Raw genomic sequence first — 15,792 nt, 5'->3', positions numbered from 1 at the left:
CACACACACACACACACACACGTAGAAAAATATTTAGTATACACATCCAGAAATGCATATACTATTATATATTGTACATATATTTATTAGTCTCAGATGTAGCCATTCTTGTATTTTGCTTGTTTACATTCTTGTATTTTGCTTGTTTACATTCTTGTATTTTGCTTGTTTACATTCTTGTATTTTGCTTGTTTACATTATTGTATTTTGCTTGTTTACATTCTTGTATTTTGCTTGTTTACATTCTTGTATTTTGCACAACTCTGTTGCTTGTGAAGCTCGCACACAAGAATTTCACTCACATGTGCTGTACCAATGTACCTGCACATGTGATGTGACAATAAAAGTGAAAAAGAAAAAATTTCACCGCTGAGCGTCGCTGTCTTCAACACGATGATTGGCTTAACTGTCTGTAGCGTCACTGTCAGAGAGCCAATCAGCTCCCGGGTGGGAGCGCGGATATTTGAAAACAGAGATGGCGGCGGTGCGAGCGTAAGTCTGAAAATATTTAATATATTGTGATCAATCTCATCAATAAATGTTTGTTTCCACTCCAGAAACCTTTTCACACGTGAAGCGTGGGTCAGGCGACTGTTTTCTGCCTCGCGTGATGAAATAAAACATTGAAAATCTGAAGTTTATTAGCTGTTAGCAGCTGAAGCTAACGGTCTGCGTCACCGAGGGTTCAGTATTGACGTTTGTTCGTTTGTTTGTTTGCTGTCAGCGTGCTTCGGCGTTGTGATCCGGCCCTGCTGGAGCCCCGCGGAGAGCCGGAGCCGGACTGCGACCAGGCGGCGCGGATGGTGCTCTTCCTTACGGTCTGTGGCAGAAAATAGTCCGCCTACACCTCACAACACATCAGAGTCCTCGCAAAACGCACAAAACCCTGACCTCTGACCCCCACTGAGGGAATAGTTAAACCGTAAACAATGAAATGGAGAGCAGACCCTGAGTTGGCTCAGTCGCAAGTTTTCAAGTTTCTCACCTGAGTGAGGCCAGCCTGTCAGAGCGGACTTCAGTCAGTGTTCATACCAGAGACAGCTGACTCCTGTGTGTGTGTGTAACACGTCACCGTGCTACAGCCATCCTTGCAACGTTAGAATAAAGTAGAGGAGGTGTTCAGCAGCTCCAGGCTGACAGCAGAAACAGACGGGGGTCTGATGAAAATCCCCACAAATACATGAAGTGCAGCTACGAGGCTGAGAAACGTCAATAAGGAGGACGCTGGCGGAAGGCTTTGCTTTGTGTGTTCTCATTAAAAATGGCTGCCGTGTTACATGACCCACAGGCAGCAGTGTGGAGCGTGCCAGTGGTTCAGTGAGCTGAGCTTCAGTCAGTCTTCTTCCTCATGCTCAGGATCCAGATGTTTTGGTGTGTTTGATAAAGTCCACAGTGCTAACAGAACACACACACTGTGAGTGTTTGTTTATGGAATATGTTTCGTATACCTGTGCTCCTGTGAGTGGGTATGAACACTGAGCCCCGGCAGTGTGTCACCCTCATGTTTCTATGATGTTGTTTTATTGTTTATTTTAAGTTGGCTCTAATTTCTGTGTGACATCATCTCTTTTATGTTGTATTTACTACAATCAGCTGACAGATCAAAACAGTCCCTGAAATCGTCCTTTCACATGTGTTCAGGACCGCCGTCGCATGCAGAAGGTTCTGTGGCGTCAGCTGTTTGTCCTCGACTCCATGATGTCACTGCTGGAAGGACTGGAGTCTGCCCAGCAACTGATGGCACAGTGCTGCCCCCCCCAACCAGGTACACACACTGTGGTGCTGTCTCACCTGGAAAGAACACAAAGAAAGTGACTTACTGTGTGTGTGTGTGTGTGTGTGTGTGTGTGTGTGTGTGTGTGTGTGTGTGTCAGGGGGTGGGGCTCGGGGCAGGTGGAAGGCCCTGAAGGTGGAGAGCAGGTCAGGGGTGGAGGTGACCGAGGCGCTGCTCAGATCTCTGCAGGACAGAATCCAACAGATCCACGACAGACGACACACACTCACACAGCTGGTTCAGCATCTGCATAGCAAGGTCTCACACACACACACTTGATTTCATATCTTAGTGGGGGCATCTCATTGACATGATGCTGTAACTAACTGTAACTCTGACACTAAAACCATATTTTGAGCCTCAAAATGTCTTCAATCTTGTGCCAGATGTCCGTCCCCACAAGTACAGTCACATTCCAATTTTGGTCCTCAGAAAGACATCTAAACATGGTATCCACACACACACACACACACACACACACACACACACACACACACACACACACACACACACACACACAGGTTAACGTCAGTCACTAAGAGTCGAGGAGGTGAAACATCAGGTAATCTTGCTTTTCTTTGTCGCCTCATCCTCTCCTCTCCTTGTCTCCTCCTGCCCTTGTCTCCTTGTTCCCTGCAGAGGCAGCAGAGTGAGCAGCTGGAGTCGTCTCTGCTGAACGCCCAGAATGCTTTGCAGTCATGTGACCTTCAGCTGGCCCAGTTGAGGGCGGAGTCAGAGGTGATGCTCGGTCACCTGATCGAGTGGCAGCGACTTAGAGACGAGTGAGTGCCACAAAGTCACGTGACTCTATTGAAGCCCTTGTGATTGGTCGCTAACCTGACTTCCTGTCACCTGGCAGGCTGCAGGTGCACGTCAGCACCACGCAGGACGTCATGCAGATCAACCTGCTCGCCTTCAACCAATCAGAGCTGTGTGTGGAGCTCAGGCCACACACCTCTTCTGACTTGTTGTCCAATGAACTGGAGCCGCTGAGGCTGTCAGTCACCTGGAGTCATGACGACCGCTTCAGACTGCAGGTAAGGACACAGGTGTGCGTGATGTCAGGTTTCCTCCGACACTAAGAACTGTTAGTCAATCAACAATCAATACTCATTAAAACTGATTGGATGTCACAGATGCGAGGGGCGTGTCTTACAAACTGTAGATCAATCGATCAGTGAGTATGTGTAGCCCAACTTCAAATGGAGCGTGATGAAGGCGTCTGATCCTCAGGTGAGCGAGGGGACGGCGGGCCTCGCGGAGGACAGCCTGACGGGCCGACGGGTGGAGCTGAGCGCCGCCCTGCTGGAGGTGATGCGGTGTTATGTTGGGCAGGCCGAGCTGTTGTCTGAGATCCAGAGCCTGCGGTCCAGGTGAAGCGCTGACCAATTATTGAATTGACGTGGGCGGGGCCTCTTTCCCACGGCGTTTAATCACCATCTGTCTTTCAGCTTCGCCGTTGACTGGCACCCCGCCCAGCGCCTCCTCATCTACCTGAAGACGGCATCGCTGGTGTGTCATCTGGAGGTGGAGGAGGGATACCCGCGCGTGGGGCGGGCGCGCCTGCTGTCCGTTCGGCGGGACGGGCAACATGTGGACACATCTGGGCTGAAGGTAACAGGAAGCTGCTTCACAGTCTGCTTTTAGGTGAAATTATCGCGTTTCAGGTGTGTTAGTACGCGAGGCTTGGAGTCTGGGGAAGTAAAGGATGCTTGAGACGCCGTGGTTACCCTGCACAGGTGGGGCGTGACACCACCTCCAGCTCCCAAAGACCGCCTCAAACATTCATCTCAGTGGTTTTGATTTCACCTCGTGTGTTCTTGCTCCAGCTGCAGCGTCTCACACGAACGTGTGTGTGTGTGTGTGTGTGTGTGTGTGTGTGTGTGTGTGTGTGTGTGTGTGTGTGTCTAAGCCTCCCAGCGGTGAGCTGCGTCTGACCGAGTGGTTGGTGTTTCTCTACAGCAGTCCTCTCCTCTGAACGACGTCTTCCTCCTGCACCGTTTCCTGTCTTCTCTCACACATCCACCGGGGGTCGCTCTCTCACCTGCACATGTGTCACCTGCCCTGAAGTGTTTTTGTCTGTGATCACATGACATGAAAATAAACCTCTGCCTGCAGGACAAACTGGGTGTGTGAAACATGAAGTTTGTCTCTGATAAATAGAGAAGTTTATAGAATTTACAGAAGCATCAGTTTCACACAGAAGAAGCAGAAACTTCATTTTTAAACTAATAAAATGCACTCTAACAAAGTTCTGTTTGCAGTCAGTTATAAAAGAATAAGAAAAACTACTGAAAATAAAAATGTATAAAAAATATTTAGGGAATAATGAAACTGTCAGTAAATATGTCAAATTAAAGGAATATTTGTGAGAAAAAATAAACCAATTATTGGAGGATTTTAATCAATAAAAGCATGTTTGCAGAGTAAAACCATTTGTTTTTAATAGAAAGGCTGTTTTTAAAAGCCCATTTCTGCTTGAGCTGGGTCTGTTTTTAAATGTAAACTTAAAAAAACCATCTTTGAAAACATTTCATGAACTTCTTTCATTTATAATCCAGCAGAAAAAAATGTTCATTCAATTCTTCAGCTGAAGCTTTTATTTTGTAAAGCTGCCACCGGGAGTCGCTGTTTCCTTTCGTGTTGCTGTCTGCTGCTTCCCAGCATGCACTGCTACACCGATACTGTACAACGTGACGTAAGACACACACACGCATGTCCGCGTGATTAGATAACATGTCGGGGACATGTCACGCCGTCAGAAACCAGACAGAACGGCTCCTGAAGGAAAACCGAGCGCAGCCCGCGGGAAGACTTCCTGCTGCTGACACACCGGGTCACGTGTTCTCATAGAAACACGGAAACAGCCACGGAGCTCACGTGTGTCTGCAGAACATGCAGGTTTAACAGGTTTAACGTTTCTCACTGGGGCTTGGTTCAAATGCACGGAAGTGTAAAATCAGCCAAAACTTAAACGGAGTTTGGTGTAACAAATAATTCTAAATTACAGCCTGTAAAACTGATGCTCTTGGGCACATAGTTAGATTTTCACTGATCTTTGGTCACAGCAAGGTGTGGAAAGGTCCACCCGGAGTCTGGTGAGAGGACAGTGGAGTAAAAGCAGCTGCTGGTTAGTGTATGCACAGGAGTCCGGCTGAAGAATGAGATTACTGCAGATCACTGTGGAGTTTCCCCTCCACGCACATCTCACCCACTCTTAATACAGCGGAACGTGGACGTGTGTGACTGCTGCTGAGTCACCAGTAGGAAACTGACATCAGGAAAATATCTGAGTGGACTAAGTGAAGGATTCTGTTCGTGTTTAAAATGAGCACAAATGTGAATGGAGTTTGGTTTGAGGGTTAGCGTACGAAAGCCAGGCTGCTTCGTGTTTTTGCTCCAAGCATTTACTGATTGTCAGCATCTCCTCAGATGAGCAGACGGTTTGAGACGGCTGCCAGGCGTAATAAAAGCAGCTATTATTAGCGTGGAGTCTGGTGCGTCAGTGAAGGAGCTTTAACCCTGATAAACACGTAACTGTAAAAGTGAACGTGTGAAAACGGAACATTTTTGACTGGAGTCTGGTGGAGACTGCTTCCACGCGAAAACATCATCACCATGCAGGTGTGGTTATGAAGCATGCGCCTGCAGCTCAGTGTCACACATACAAACAAGTGTGCAACATCTCAGTTTGTGTTATTGTTTATTGCCTGACGACCTCCTCCTCCTGCTGCTGTAAATCAGTGATCAGAGTAATCCGTTGTCACGGTGACGCACCACACGGCTGTAAACGTGTTATATAAGTACGCACAGCACTAAAAGGAAGTGATGTGCGAGTCCATCTGAAACTGGGACACAGTGCTCGTCTCCGCCCGCTGGCTGCTCATTGGGCAGTGGGGATGCTGAGATCGAGATGCAGCTGGCCAATCAGAATCCAGAAAGTGGAAGTTTGATTATAAGGCTGCAGTTCGACCTACTTTCTCCTCAGAGTGACTCACTTTCTCCTTCTTCTCCTGCTGTCCCACTGACTGCTGAAAGCTCAGAGCCAACAGGACACTAACCTCCAAAAACCCACCAATCACGATCAGCTTCACCTCATGCTGCTCAGACACACGTGGATGTCTGTTTGTCACAGTCTGCGGCTCTAAAATCAGTGAAAACGTCAAAGGAGTCTGGTGAAGGAGAAAGCTGGCGCTGCTGTATTTACAGCCTATAGTTCATATGAAATATGATGTTTTTCATTTGTTTTAATTAATAAGTCATCAACGTGTCTCGTTTTTATATGAAACATTAAACATTTAACCTGAAATTACACATGAAATATTTTTTCTTTTCTTCTCATACTTTACAGTTCACAGAGAGATAAATGTGTGTGATGGTGCAGAGACGATGTTAGATGTTGTATTTCAGTGATAGTAGTGCAAGGCACAAAAACGCCACCAGAGGGCAGACTGTGCCGCTGAGCTCAGACCCACTGGAATATAACCCTAAACACCTTTATATTCCACTAATAAAGGTGAGCTAGGTGACACAGACGAAGCTTCGTGTCTAAATAAACTAGAATAAACCCAACATGGAAGCACTGAGAGCTGCAGTTCCTGTGGTGCCCAGCAGAGGCAGCAGTGAGTCAGTCCCATAGACTTCCGTGTCAAAATAAACTCATTATTAGGGGCGTGGTCTCTTTGACTGACGGACGGATGGGGATTTGGCGCTACTTAAATAAAACTGATTGTTCAGTTTTCAGATTTTTTAAAAAGTTTTTACTGTAGTAAAATGAGTTTTTGTGACTGTTAGTCCCAACATCATGAGCTGCTTTACAGCCTCCTCAATTTTGATTTGGGGCGTGAAGAGAGCACATACAGCTGCTGCGGTACAATAACAGAGAGCTCGAATCAGGCTCTTCTGCAGCTACACCACCCGCTCTACAGCTGCTGCAACTACAACCAGCAGCAGCTTGAGTCTGTGACATCAAACCCTGCCACTACAGCATCTCCACCAGCCGCTGTAACTGACTCCAGCTTCTCCTCCGCTGCTGGTGGGTAAAATGAGCTTCGCTGAGAGAAAACTGAAGGTCGTTTTACTTCAGCTCCGACTCGTCCAATCATCAGTCCATCGCAGTAACGTCTTTATGATCAGTGGGAATATTATACATTCAAGACGACTCATGTGTGCATATATTTATATATCATTTTTATATAACGTCTTTACAACATAAACCACAGATTAAAACACATCAGAGATCTTCTTTCATCAGGTGCACTTCCTCGCTCGTACATACTTTAATAGTCACGATATCTGCACAGGCATATATTCATATTAACCAAAAATAGTTGTGTACAACAGATCTCAGGGAAACAGTTCAAGTATAGCTGGATCTTTGTGTTCATGGCTATGTACAGTTTCTTTACAGAACATCAGCTGCATAAGGTTTGTCTGAGGCGTCGCCAGGTCACGCCCCGCCTCCTCCATCTCTGTAGTAGGTGGAGTCATCATTCCGGGCGCTCCACAGTTTGGAAGTTCAGGATGAATCAGTTCGTACTGGAAGAGTTTCTGTTTCCTGCAGAGTGGAAGTGGAGGCCGCCGCAGTCAGAGATCGCCGGCCGCTGAAAATCGAAGGAGCTGATCCCAAAGTCCTTAAAATCATTAAAAGCAGCTGGATGCGTCCAGATGTTTGAAAGAGCTACTTTTAGTGTGCATCTGTCTCCAGCTGGGAAAACTTTCAAATTAAAAGCGTCTGAACTCATCATGAACGTTAACGAAGCTAAAATCAGACAGAATGATGACATCAACAGGAAGTGGAAGTGAAGCTGAACGAACAGGTTTGTCCTGTGTGAGCTCATCAGTTAGCGTACTGTCGTCGTCCACGTCCTTCACGCTTCTTTCTTTTGTCTTTCAGACTTCCTGCTGGCGACGCTCCAGTAAAGTCAAAGAACTGGGCTGGCTAGGCTAAGCTAACGGATTGGGCTTACACAGGTTAAAATAGTGTGGTTTAAAAATGGCAGCCTGCTCCTTTAAAACATCAACCAGCTGTTTTAAAGCAGACTTTTATTTTGGCGGGGAGACGCATGTCTTGCAAAGTTCTGCTGATGACATCATCATCCTGCCAGTCCGATGCGGTCTGGATGATGCTGCGATGTTAAGGGCTGGAGAGCGTGGCGATGCGGTGACATCGCAGTGATGTCATCAAACGTCGATGCGGAAGGACAGCAGCTTCTCAGAGTGCATGTTGTTGAGCGTCCGCAGATCTGGCAACTTCAGCAGCAGTTTGGTGAAGCGTGGCGAGTCCACGTCGAGGTGCTCGCTCTCTGGGGCGACGGGCGACTTGTTGACCAACGAGCGAAGAGCGCGGATCAGATTCTCCTGCAGCTGCTCCACCGACGCCACGTCTTCGATGCCGGAGCGGTCTGAAACCACACGGAGAGGGCAGGTCAGCGAGCAACGGGCAACCACTACATCTGCAGCAACTGCAACAACTGTTACGTCTACAACTACTGCAACTGAACCAAACCCGGTGACTACTCCACCCACTACATCTACAGCAACAGCTGCAACTAAACAGTTTAAAAACAAACTCGACATGTGCAACTTCGACACACAACAACCAAAAATTATTAACTATGCAACTAAACACAAGACATCAACTACGGCAACAACATCTACATACGCCACTGCTACCTAAATCACTGCAACCACGACGCTTCACTTACAGCAACAGCTTGAACAAACGGTACCTTTTGCAACTACACCAAACATGGCACAACCTGCAACTCAACAAGTTGGTGCAACTACAGCAGCAACATCCCCCAAAGTTGATTCTGTTCATCTGGATGTTTTCAGTGGAGAAACGTTTCTCCTCTGAAAACATCCAGATGAAAGAATCAACTTTTAGCGATTTCCTTACCTGGATGATTGAACGTGCATCGAAAACAACAACAACAGCTAAACCACACAAACTCGGGCTACACCTGCACTCGCCGTAGTTATGTGCTACAAACAGGAAGTTGATTTTCTATACTTCCTTCTTAAACACTCAACACGTTGCTTAAATAACTGCGATACATTTCAGCTAATCTACGGCGGCGGCGATCTTTGCTCACCTGCTGACACGAGCACCACGGCGGTGAAGAGTCCGAGCTCCTCGCTGTCCAGCTCCAGCGCCGCCAGCTTGTGGCTGAAGTCAAACATGGCTCCCAGCAGGTCCCTCATGCCCATCGCCCGCAGCTCCTGCAGGTTGTAGGTGGCGCCGGAGACGAACGTCACCGTCTGCTCCTTCATGTTAAACAGCGACGCAAAACGCACCATCAGCACCTGAGACAGGAAACAAGGACGGGCAATCAGTGAAAGCGCGATGATGTCACCGACACATTTAGGTTTCATTCAATCTCAGCCTGACACGAGTTTGAGCAACCAACGAGGAGGCGTGTAACTACAGCAACATTACATCTGCAACTCCTGCTAATAGATCAACATCCTCTGCCTAGAAAACTCGCCACATCCAAACTCCTGCAACTAAACACAGCAACTTCAGCCAAACACCGCCCATTACAACTGCAGCAACACGTTAACTCCTGCAGCTAAGCCAAATCCTGCAACAACAGCAACTCTAGCAACCACTACGTTGCAACGTATGCAACACTTGCAACTGAACAACAAGCAACTAGCCTAAGGAGCTGGGAAAGAAAGCTTTCGTGACGTGGGTGACTGCAAATCTACACAGAAAACAAGCAACTGCAACACAAACTACATCTGCAGCAACAAGTAAACATCATGCTGTAGCTCCAGGACTACATCTGCAACATTTTCTGTACCTACAGACAATGCAGCATGTTCTGGCTCCTTAAGATTCGCCCCTCATGTTATGTAGTGTTATATAAGTTCATGCAATCTTTATTTGTTTCTGGCACACTGTTCATTTTATTTTGACATCCTACCAGAAGTGCTATTTCTCATTACTTCCTGTCTAGCGGGAGAAGGACAGTTTGCTACCCCTATGGCACATTCATGTATTTCAACAAAGCCATGCGAAGCATCCAGTCAAATAAATCTGCCAGAAAGGAACAGCGCTGTGGTTTTTCTACATGGGAAGATGGTTGTCCATCTGTCTAGTTAAGTGCGAGGGCAGAATACAGCAAAGACTGCGTCTCACAATGAAACATAATGCTGCAACTAAACACGGCAACTAACTAACTTAACCAAATGCTGCAACAAGCAACTGCTGCGACCGCTACGTCTCCATGAACAAATGCAACTAAACAGCAACCTGAGCTTCAGATCTTTGACCTCGGGAACGTTAGTGGGAGTTTTTAAACTCGCACTCTTGTGGACTCGAGGGTGAACTCAATAGTTTTTTCAAAGGTCAGAGGTCATTTCCCTAAAATGTGCTCTGATTGGATGACAGTGCTGTAACTGGCTGAGTGAGAAGACATGGTAAATATCTAGAGGGTGGGTGCAGCGCCCCCAGTTTGCCTAGTGGTCAGGTCGGGTACAGCATCTAAGGAATCTCAGTCAACCAACTGACTATGTGCACGTTAGCATATGCTACTTCCGGTGCGGAAACTCGTGTGGGGAGCTTTGTTTCCGGTGTCCTATTCGCGCCTGGTTTATTGTCCAAAACAAGTTAAGCAAATGAATGAATCAAGCGGCGATTTACATTTCTATAGATGTCTCGGGCATTTACCCAATATATCTGTAAATGATGTTCATCGACTTGTGATATTTTTCCCCGCGCCTCAGAGCAAAAGAGAAAAGGATTCAGATGTTATATTTCTCAGCTGTCTCTCGTTTATCGCGGGTGTTATGTTCTAAAAATAACCAGCGAGAGGTGAAATCAAGCAGCCAATTTTATTTTTTGACGGTGCAAAACGTTTCCTGGACATCGTGGACATACAGCACTGCACCTCAGAGTCACACTGCTAGCATCGATGCAGCGATTCTGTGCTGTACAGGAGAGACGTCACGGAGGAGATCGTCTGCAGCGATCAGGACACAATGTGACGTAAAAAAAAGCAGCAAACTTGCAATCTGCGAAACAGCGAGGTGAAAGGTGAATAGTGAGGGGCCGCTGTAATTTTGAAGGTAAGTCACAACATACCCTTCGTAAATACTAATGTATAGAAACCGTTACCAGCAATCATTCATTTTTGTGTGGCTTTTTTCACGGTTTGTTAACATGCTGTGTAGGTGTGTACTTGACTAGCTGATCTCGACATAACGGGGAAACATCTGGTTTGACTGTTTTCACCTGTAGTTTGAATGCTGAACATTTGCCTGTTTAGATCATCAGACCAGTCACTATACAGAGATGTGCTTCTGCATGTGGACGATGTGTCTTCTGCTGCAGTGATGCAGTTCTGCTTGTGTTGAGTGATGTAAACAACTGATCGATCGAAACGCTTTAAACGTCAAAACTGATCATTAGATTTTTTATGACACAGCAGCGGTGAGTGTTCCCACCTTCTGCTCTTTGTAACTTAACGCCATCTTTCCGTTTTCGAGTTTTGGACATGATTTTGGAGGATATATCTTCGCAGTAGCGATTGACTGCAAAGTAAAGCTACCGGAAATGTACAACCCCACATCAGGTCTCAAACCAGGAAGTTAGCATTTTCTCGTGCACAGGGTCAATCAGCACAAACCTCGCCCACTAAACCGAGTGACATCACAGGTTCACCTCAAAGGTGCCGGCCTTCAGCAGGGCCACCTGGTCGTTCTGGGACAGACCGCTGAATCCTGGGATATGTTTGGCGAACTCTACCACCTCCCTGACGGCGGGCGTGAAGGACAGCGAGAAGTCCTCCCATATCTGCTGCGGGGTCTTCGAGGGGTCGGCGTGAGGCTGCATGTTCATTGGACAAGCCTGCGGAGACAGGACAGCACCGTCAGCCAATCAGGTGACAGCTTGTAAACCCTCCCCCAGTGGATGAGCTCTTACCAGCACGATCCCCGTCTGCTTCTTCACTGGACAGCGCTGCTCCTGGGTCACATGACCAGCGGGACCGCTCTGCTGGCTTTGCCTCCCGTTGCTACGGTGAAGATGTGTGCGGCTGTTTTCCGGTAGGTAGCACTCTGTGGCCAGGTTGTTATTGTGGTGGTAGATGGTGTTGAGGCCGTTGGCATGGTAACCGTTTGGGCAGCGGTTGGGCTGCCAGAGCTCCGCCTCCCCATTGTGGTGGACGTGGTTATTGGCCAGCTTGTCGTGAGCGTATAGGAACGTCTCGCGGTGAGCGCGAGCAATGGCGCTAATGGTGGAGTCCATCCCGGGGCTGGGGGGTGGGGAGCAGGAGGGGGAGGAGCTCTGATGGGAGGGAAGAGGCGGTGGGGAGGAAGAGGAAGCCGAAGCAGGTGGGGAGGGTGAGGAGGGGGCTGGAGGCAGGGCTGAGGGCTGAGGCCGGGGGGCGATGGTCACCCCCGGGCACGGCGAGGAGGAAGAGGATGAGGAAGAGGATGAGGAAGAGGAGGACGACGACAGGCTGGCGAGCTGGAAGTCGCTCTGCAGCTGGTTGTTCACCATGTTATTCATGGCGCTCTGCATCTCGGCCAACATCCTCTGCTTCTCGCGCTTCGGGATCCGCCCGAAGCGCACCGCTGTGGACAGAAGAGGAAGAGGAGGAGTTAGGTCGGATTCAGAGTGTGCGGGCTTGCAGGTGGGCGTGCAGGTGAGGCGGGCGCTCACCGTCGCGGCTCATGCCCACAGACAGACACTTCTTGAAGCGGCACTGCTGGCAGCGGTTCCTGTTGATCCTCACGATGGTGCAGCTCTCGTTCTTCACGCACTTCTTGTACTGGATGTTCTGCTGGATGCTGCGGCGGAAGAAGCCCTGCAAGACCAGACACGCCCACACCGTCACCTTCAGCATCATCATCGTCATCACCACCAAGCCCCAAAACTGCCAAAATCCGCGGACTGTATATCCGGTCTTTAAGTCTGACGTCATTAGCCGCTTCAGGTCCCAAAGCCAAACGAACACTGCGGCATCACTGAGAGTTAAAAACTGTCTAAACTCTTTCATCTGTAATAAAATGATCAGCGTTGCTGCTTTACCAGGTGTAACAGTTAAGTTTAACATCCATGAAAACAGAATTTATTAAATTTAACGGAGTTAGAAGTTAGCAGGAAGCTAGCGGAAGTTAGCTCGCTAGCTTCCACGCAAAAATAGCATGTTCTGACTGAGAGATTTCTGAAACAAATTAAAACGTACAGCTCTGCTGTCACTTCCAACATGAATGAAGACAGAAAACTAAACAGCAGTGACGTTTGTAGGGTTACTGAAGTTGGGCTAGCTGCTATATAATGATGTGCTACGTGACCGCTAGCGACACAGCTATGTTAGCATAAACACAGTGAAGCTGGAGGATGAACGCTAACTTTCTTCCACTCGATAAAAGTTAACGTGAAGGTTCCTGATGGTTAGAGACAAATGTAATCGCATGGCAGGACGCTGTAAACGGACCAAACTTCAGTCAGGAGAACAACTGAGATAATCCATCCACAATACGAGGTTAGTCATTCATATACTGCTGCCTGGGCTGGGCTGTAGTTACATCGTAAGGTTTTAAAAACTGAGCTTTAAAATGAACAGTGGTAATAAAAACCGAGAGAGGCCGACAGGGATCACTGACTGTTTTTAGGGGCTTGTTCAGATTAAACAGAACAAGATACAAAAGATTAAAACATGTTAAAAACACAACAGCCTTAATAAATGCAGAGTAGTTTGGACTGAAGCTTCATCACATCATCACTTAAAGCCTGTGTGCATGTGATGTGTGTGAATAAAGAAATAACGCATTTGAAAATAAACAGGAAGTAAATAACTCTGAAATATTACAAAAACAAAAAATAAGAATAACAGTTTTAGATTTTAATTAATTAACACAAATACTATCATTGAGTCGGTAGTTCCATTGTGTGTGTGAGATCTCACCTTGCAGCCTTCGCAGGCGTGCACGCCGTAATGGAAACCCGAGGCGACATCGCCGCAGACCTTACAGAGCAGCACCATGCCGTTCAGCTCTGAAACACAGTCACATACAGGAAGTGACATCAGAGGTTCCGTTCAGCTCAACACACAAACATGCAAACGAACTGCGTACTTACTGGTCAAACTGGCCACAGACTTGCTGGGCGACGTCCTCAGAGAGCCGCCGTCGTCGCGGCCTCGAGGCGAGCCTCCCGCCGACGAGGAGGCCGAGGAGGACCCGTCGTCTCCGGCTGACCCTGAGCTGGAGCCGGAGCTGAGGAACGGCAGGGTGAGGGAGGAGGAGGAGGTGAAGAAGGACTGGGAGTTGGAGTTCTCACTGTACATGGAGACCGGACTGGTCCGAGTGGGAGAGCCTCCGGAGGAGCCCACGTAGGAGATCACGCCTCCTGCAGGAGAGCAAGGGGAGGTCAGAGGTTATTGACAGCGGTGAGGGGGAAGCGTTCCACCTCTACTCCTCGAACGCTCTGAGCGACTCGGTTTTACTGCTTGTACACATCACAGCCTCCTCCTACAAAATAAAAGCCTGTAAGTGCTTATTTCTGCTCTTTGTTCTGCTCGTTGTGCAGCGCAGCGTGACTTTGTACCGCCGCTCAGCAGAGGCGGGATTTAGACTCACACCTTCTCAGGTTTCATCAAAGCACCAGTGAAAGCTGCCGTGAATGTTGGTCTGCCGCCGAGCGGGCTCAAAATGAAGTGATCGGCTGCCACATGTGCACAGCGTCTGAGAGCGACTGTTTGCAGACCTGTTGCCTCCCATCAGCATCCTGTAAATCACGTGAAGCTCTGAGCAACGATTTCATCAGCAGCACATGCAGACTGTGACCACTGAACACGATCGGTGCAGCGGCAGGTTTGATCTCTGTGGGAGGCTGCAGTCCTGTTTTTACCGCCGTGGCTTCGATGGCGTTGGACGTTATGTCAGGACCACGCTGCAGAGATGGGCCCTCTGTTTTGTAGTGTTCCCAAAATATTTGAATTTATCTGATTAAGTATCAGCTTCTGGTGTCCCTGTATGATACAATATCACTAACTACCTGACCCCACTGAGGTTGGGACAAACACCTTTCACCTCGTGACACGCAGCGACCTTCACAGCGACCTTCTGTTTTGATTTTATATACTGTTGTTTGTTTGTTTGTTAATTAGTTAGTTAGTTTATTTGCTTGTTTTAATCAATTTTAAATCATGCTTTTTATTTGTTCTTGTTTCTAATGTCTCTGTAAAGCACTTTGAATCACCTTGTTGTTGAATTGTGCTATACAAATAAACTTGCCTTGCCTTCACAGAGCATTAGTGTTGACTAACGATGTGTTTGTTAGTCAACACACGGCGAGGAGTCAGAAGCACTAACAGGAGGAAACCCCTGATTCTTTGTTATGAGAGGATGATGTTTGTCTGCACATGTCAGAGCTGCACGTGACACACACACACACACACACACACACACACACACACACACACACACACACACACACGCGACCAGTGCGAGCTGTGATCACCTTCATGTTCTGCTGCTCAGACTCAGGCTGAATGTGTGCTTTGTGAGTCTGTGCTCACACACTCACACAGCAAGGCCCGCTGCCAGCTCACAAACTGGGTCACCAAGACAGGAACAAGGAGAGCAGCCGCCATCACCTTCACGCTACACGAGGAACCACAGCGAGCTCACAGACCAGCACAGACACTCAGAGGACTCAGCGTGGAAATGCAGACACAAACGAGTGCTGATGAAGGTCACGTGACGTGTTTATAAAGCTGCACATGGCCTCTGAGCGTCTGACCACAGAAATATCCGAGCTGTGCTCATGTCTGTGCTGAACCTGCTGCCTCCCTCCTCCTCCCCTCCTCCCCCTCACGCAGCCTCGGCGGGAGGCTCGTGTGTACTCCGTGGTCACGCCCCTGAGACACGTGCCTGCTCCACTCAGACGGCTCTGCAACGGGACTGGAGCGCCAGAGGCCCGCCCACACCCACGCCTACCCTCCCTCTGCACACACTCTCACGTTCCCGCCATTCATCTCTCTCTCTCACACACACACACA

General features: G+C 48.2%; 2 protein-coding genes across 3 annotated transcripts in view; one reads left to right on the top strand and one right to left on the bottom strand.

Moving 5' to 3' along the window:
- The first annotated feature begins 422 nt into the window (after window positions 1-422).
- On the top strand, window positions 423-4,025 carry LOC102203902 (uncharacterized). Of its 2 annotated transcripts, none has more exons than XM_013915904.1 (9): window positions 423-492; window positions 725-818; window positions 1,642-1,765; window positions 1,875-2,032; window positions 2,414-2,556; window positions 2,634-2,811; window positions 3,008-3,147; window positions 3,226-3,388; window positions 3,737-4,025. In XM_013915904.1, the coding sequence occupies exons 1-9, from the start codon at window positions 476-478 to the stop codon at window positions 3,857-3,859; spliced, it is 1,140 nt and encodes a 379-aa protein (XP_013771358.1). In that variant the 5' UTR covers window positions 423-475; the 3' UTR covers window positions 3,860-4,025. The 2 variants fall into 2 exon arrangements, with proteins under 2 accessions (XP_013771358.1, XP_013771359.1); XM_013915905.1 differs by having other exon boundaries at window positions 3,687-3,815.
- Window positions 4,026-6,947: 2,922 nt separating this feature from the next.
- Window positions 6,948-15,792, bottom strand: part of nr1d1 (nuclear receptor subfamily 1, group d, member 1) — a 12,933-nt gene continuing 4,088 nt past the window's right edge. The window contains exons 2-8 of the mRNA XM_013915907.1: window positions 13,869-14,138; window positions 13,696-13,784; window positions 12,447-12,591; window positions 11,706-12,358; window positions 11,445-11,630; window positions 8,872-9,082; window positions 6,948-8,178 (exon numbers count right to left, since the gene is read on the bottom strand). Coding sequence (XP_013771361.1) covers window positions 7,958-8,178; window positions 8,872-9,082; window positions 11,445-11,630; window positions 11,706-12,358; window positions 12,447-12,591; window positions 13,696-13,784; window positions 13,869-14,138 — 1,775 coding nt within the window. The 3' untranslated portion in view covers window positions 6,948-7,957. The remainder of the gene's footprint in view (window positions 8,179-8,871; window positions 9,083-11,444; window positions 11,631-11,705; window positions 12,359-12,446; window positions 12,592-13,695; window positions 13,785-13,868; window positions 14,139-15,792) is intronic.

The sequence above is a fragment of the Pundamilia nyererei genome, unplaced genomic scaffold (genome assembly GCF_000239375.1).
Source record: "Pundamilia nyererei isolate P.nyererei 1_Seehausen unplaced genomic scaffold, PunNye1.0 scaffold00394, whole genome shotgun sequence".
Taxonomy (NCBI): domain Eukaryota; kingdom Metazoa; phylum Chordata; class Actinopteri; order Cichliformes; family Cichlidae; genus Pundamilia; species Pundamilia nyererei.
The sequence above is the reverse complement of the archived record's forward strand: the minus strand, read 5'-3'. Positions and strand labels throughout refer to the sequence as shown.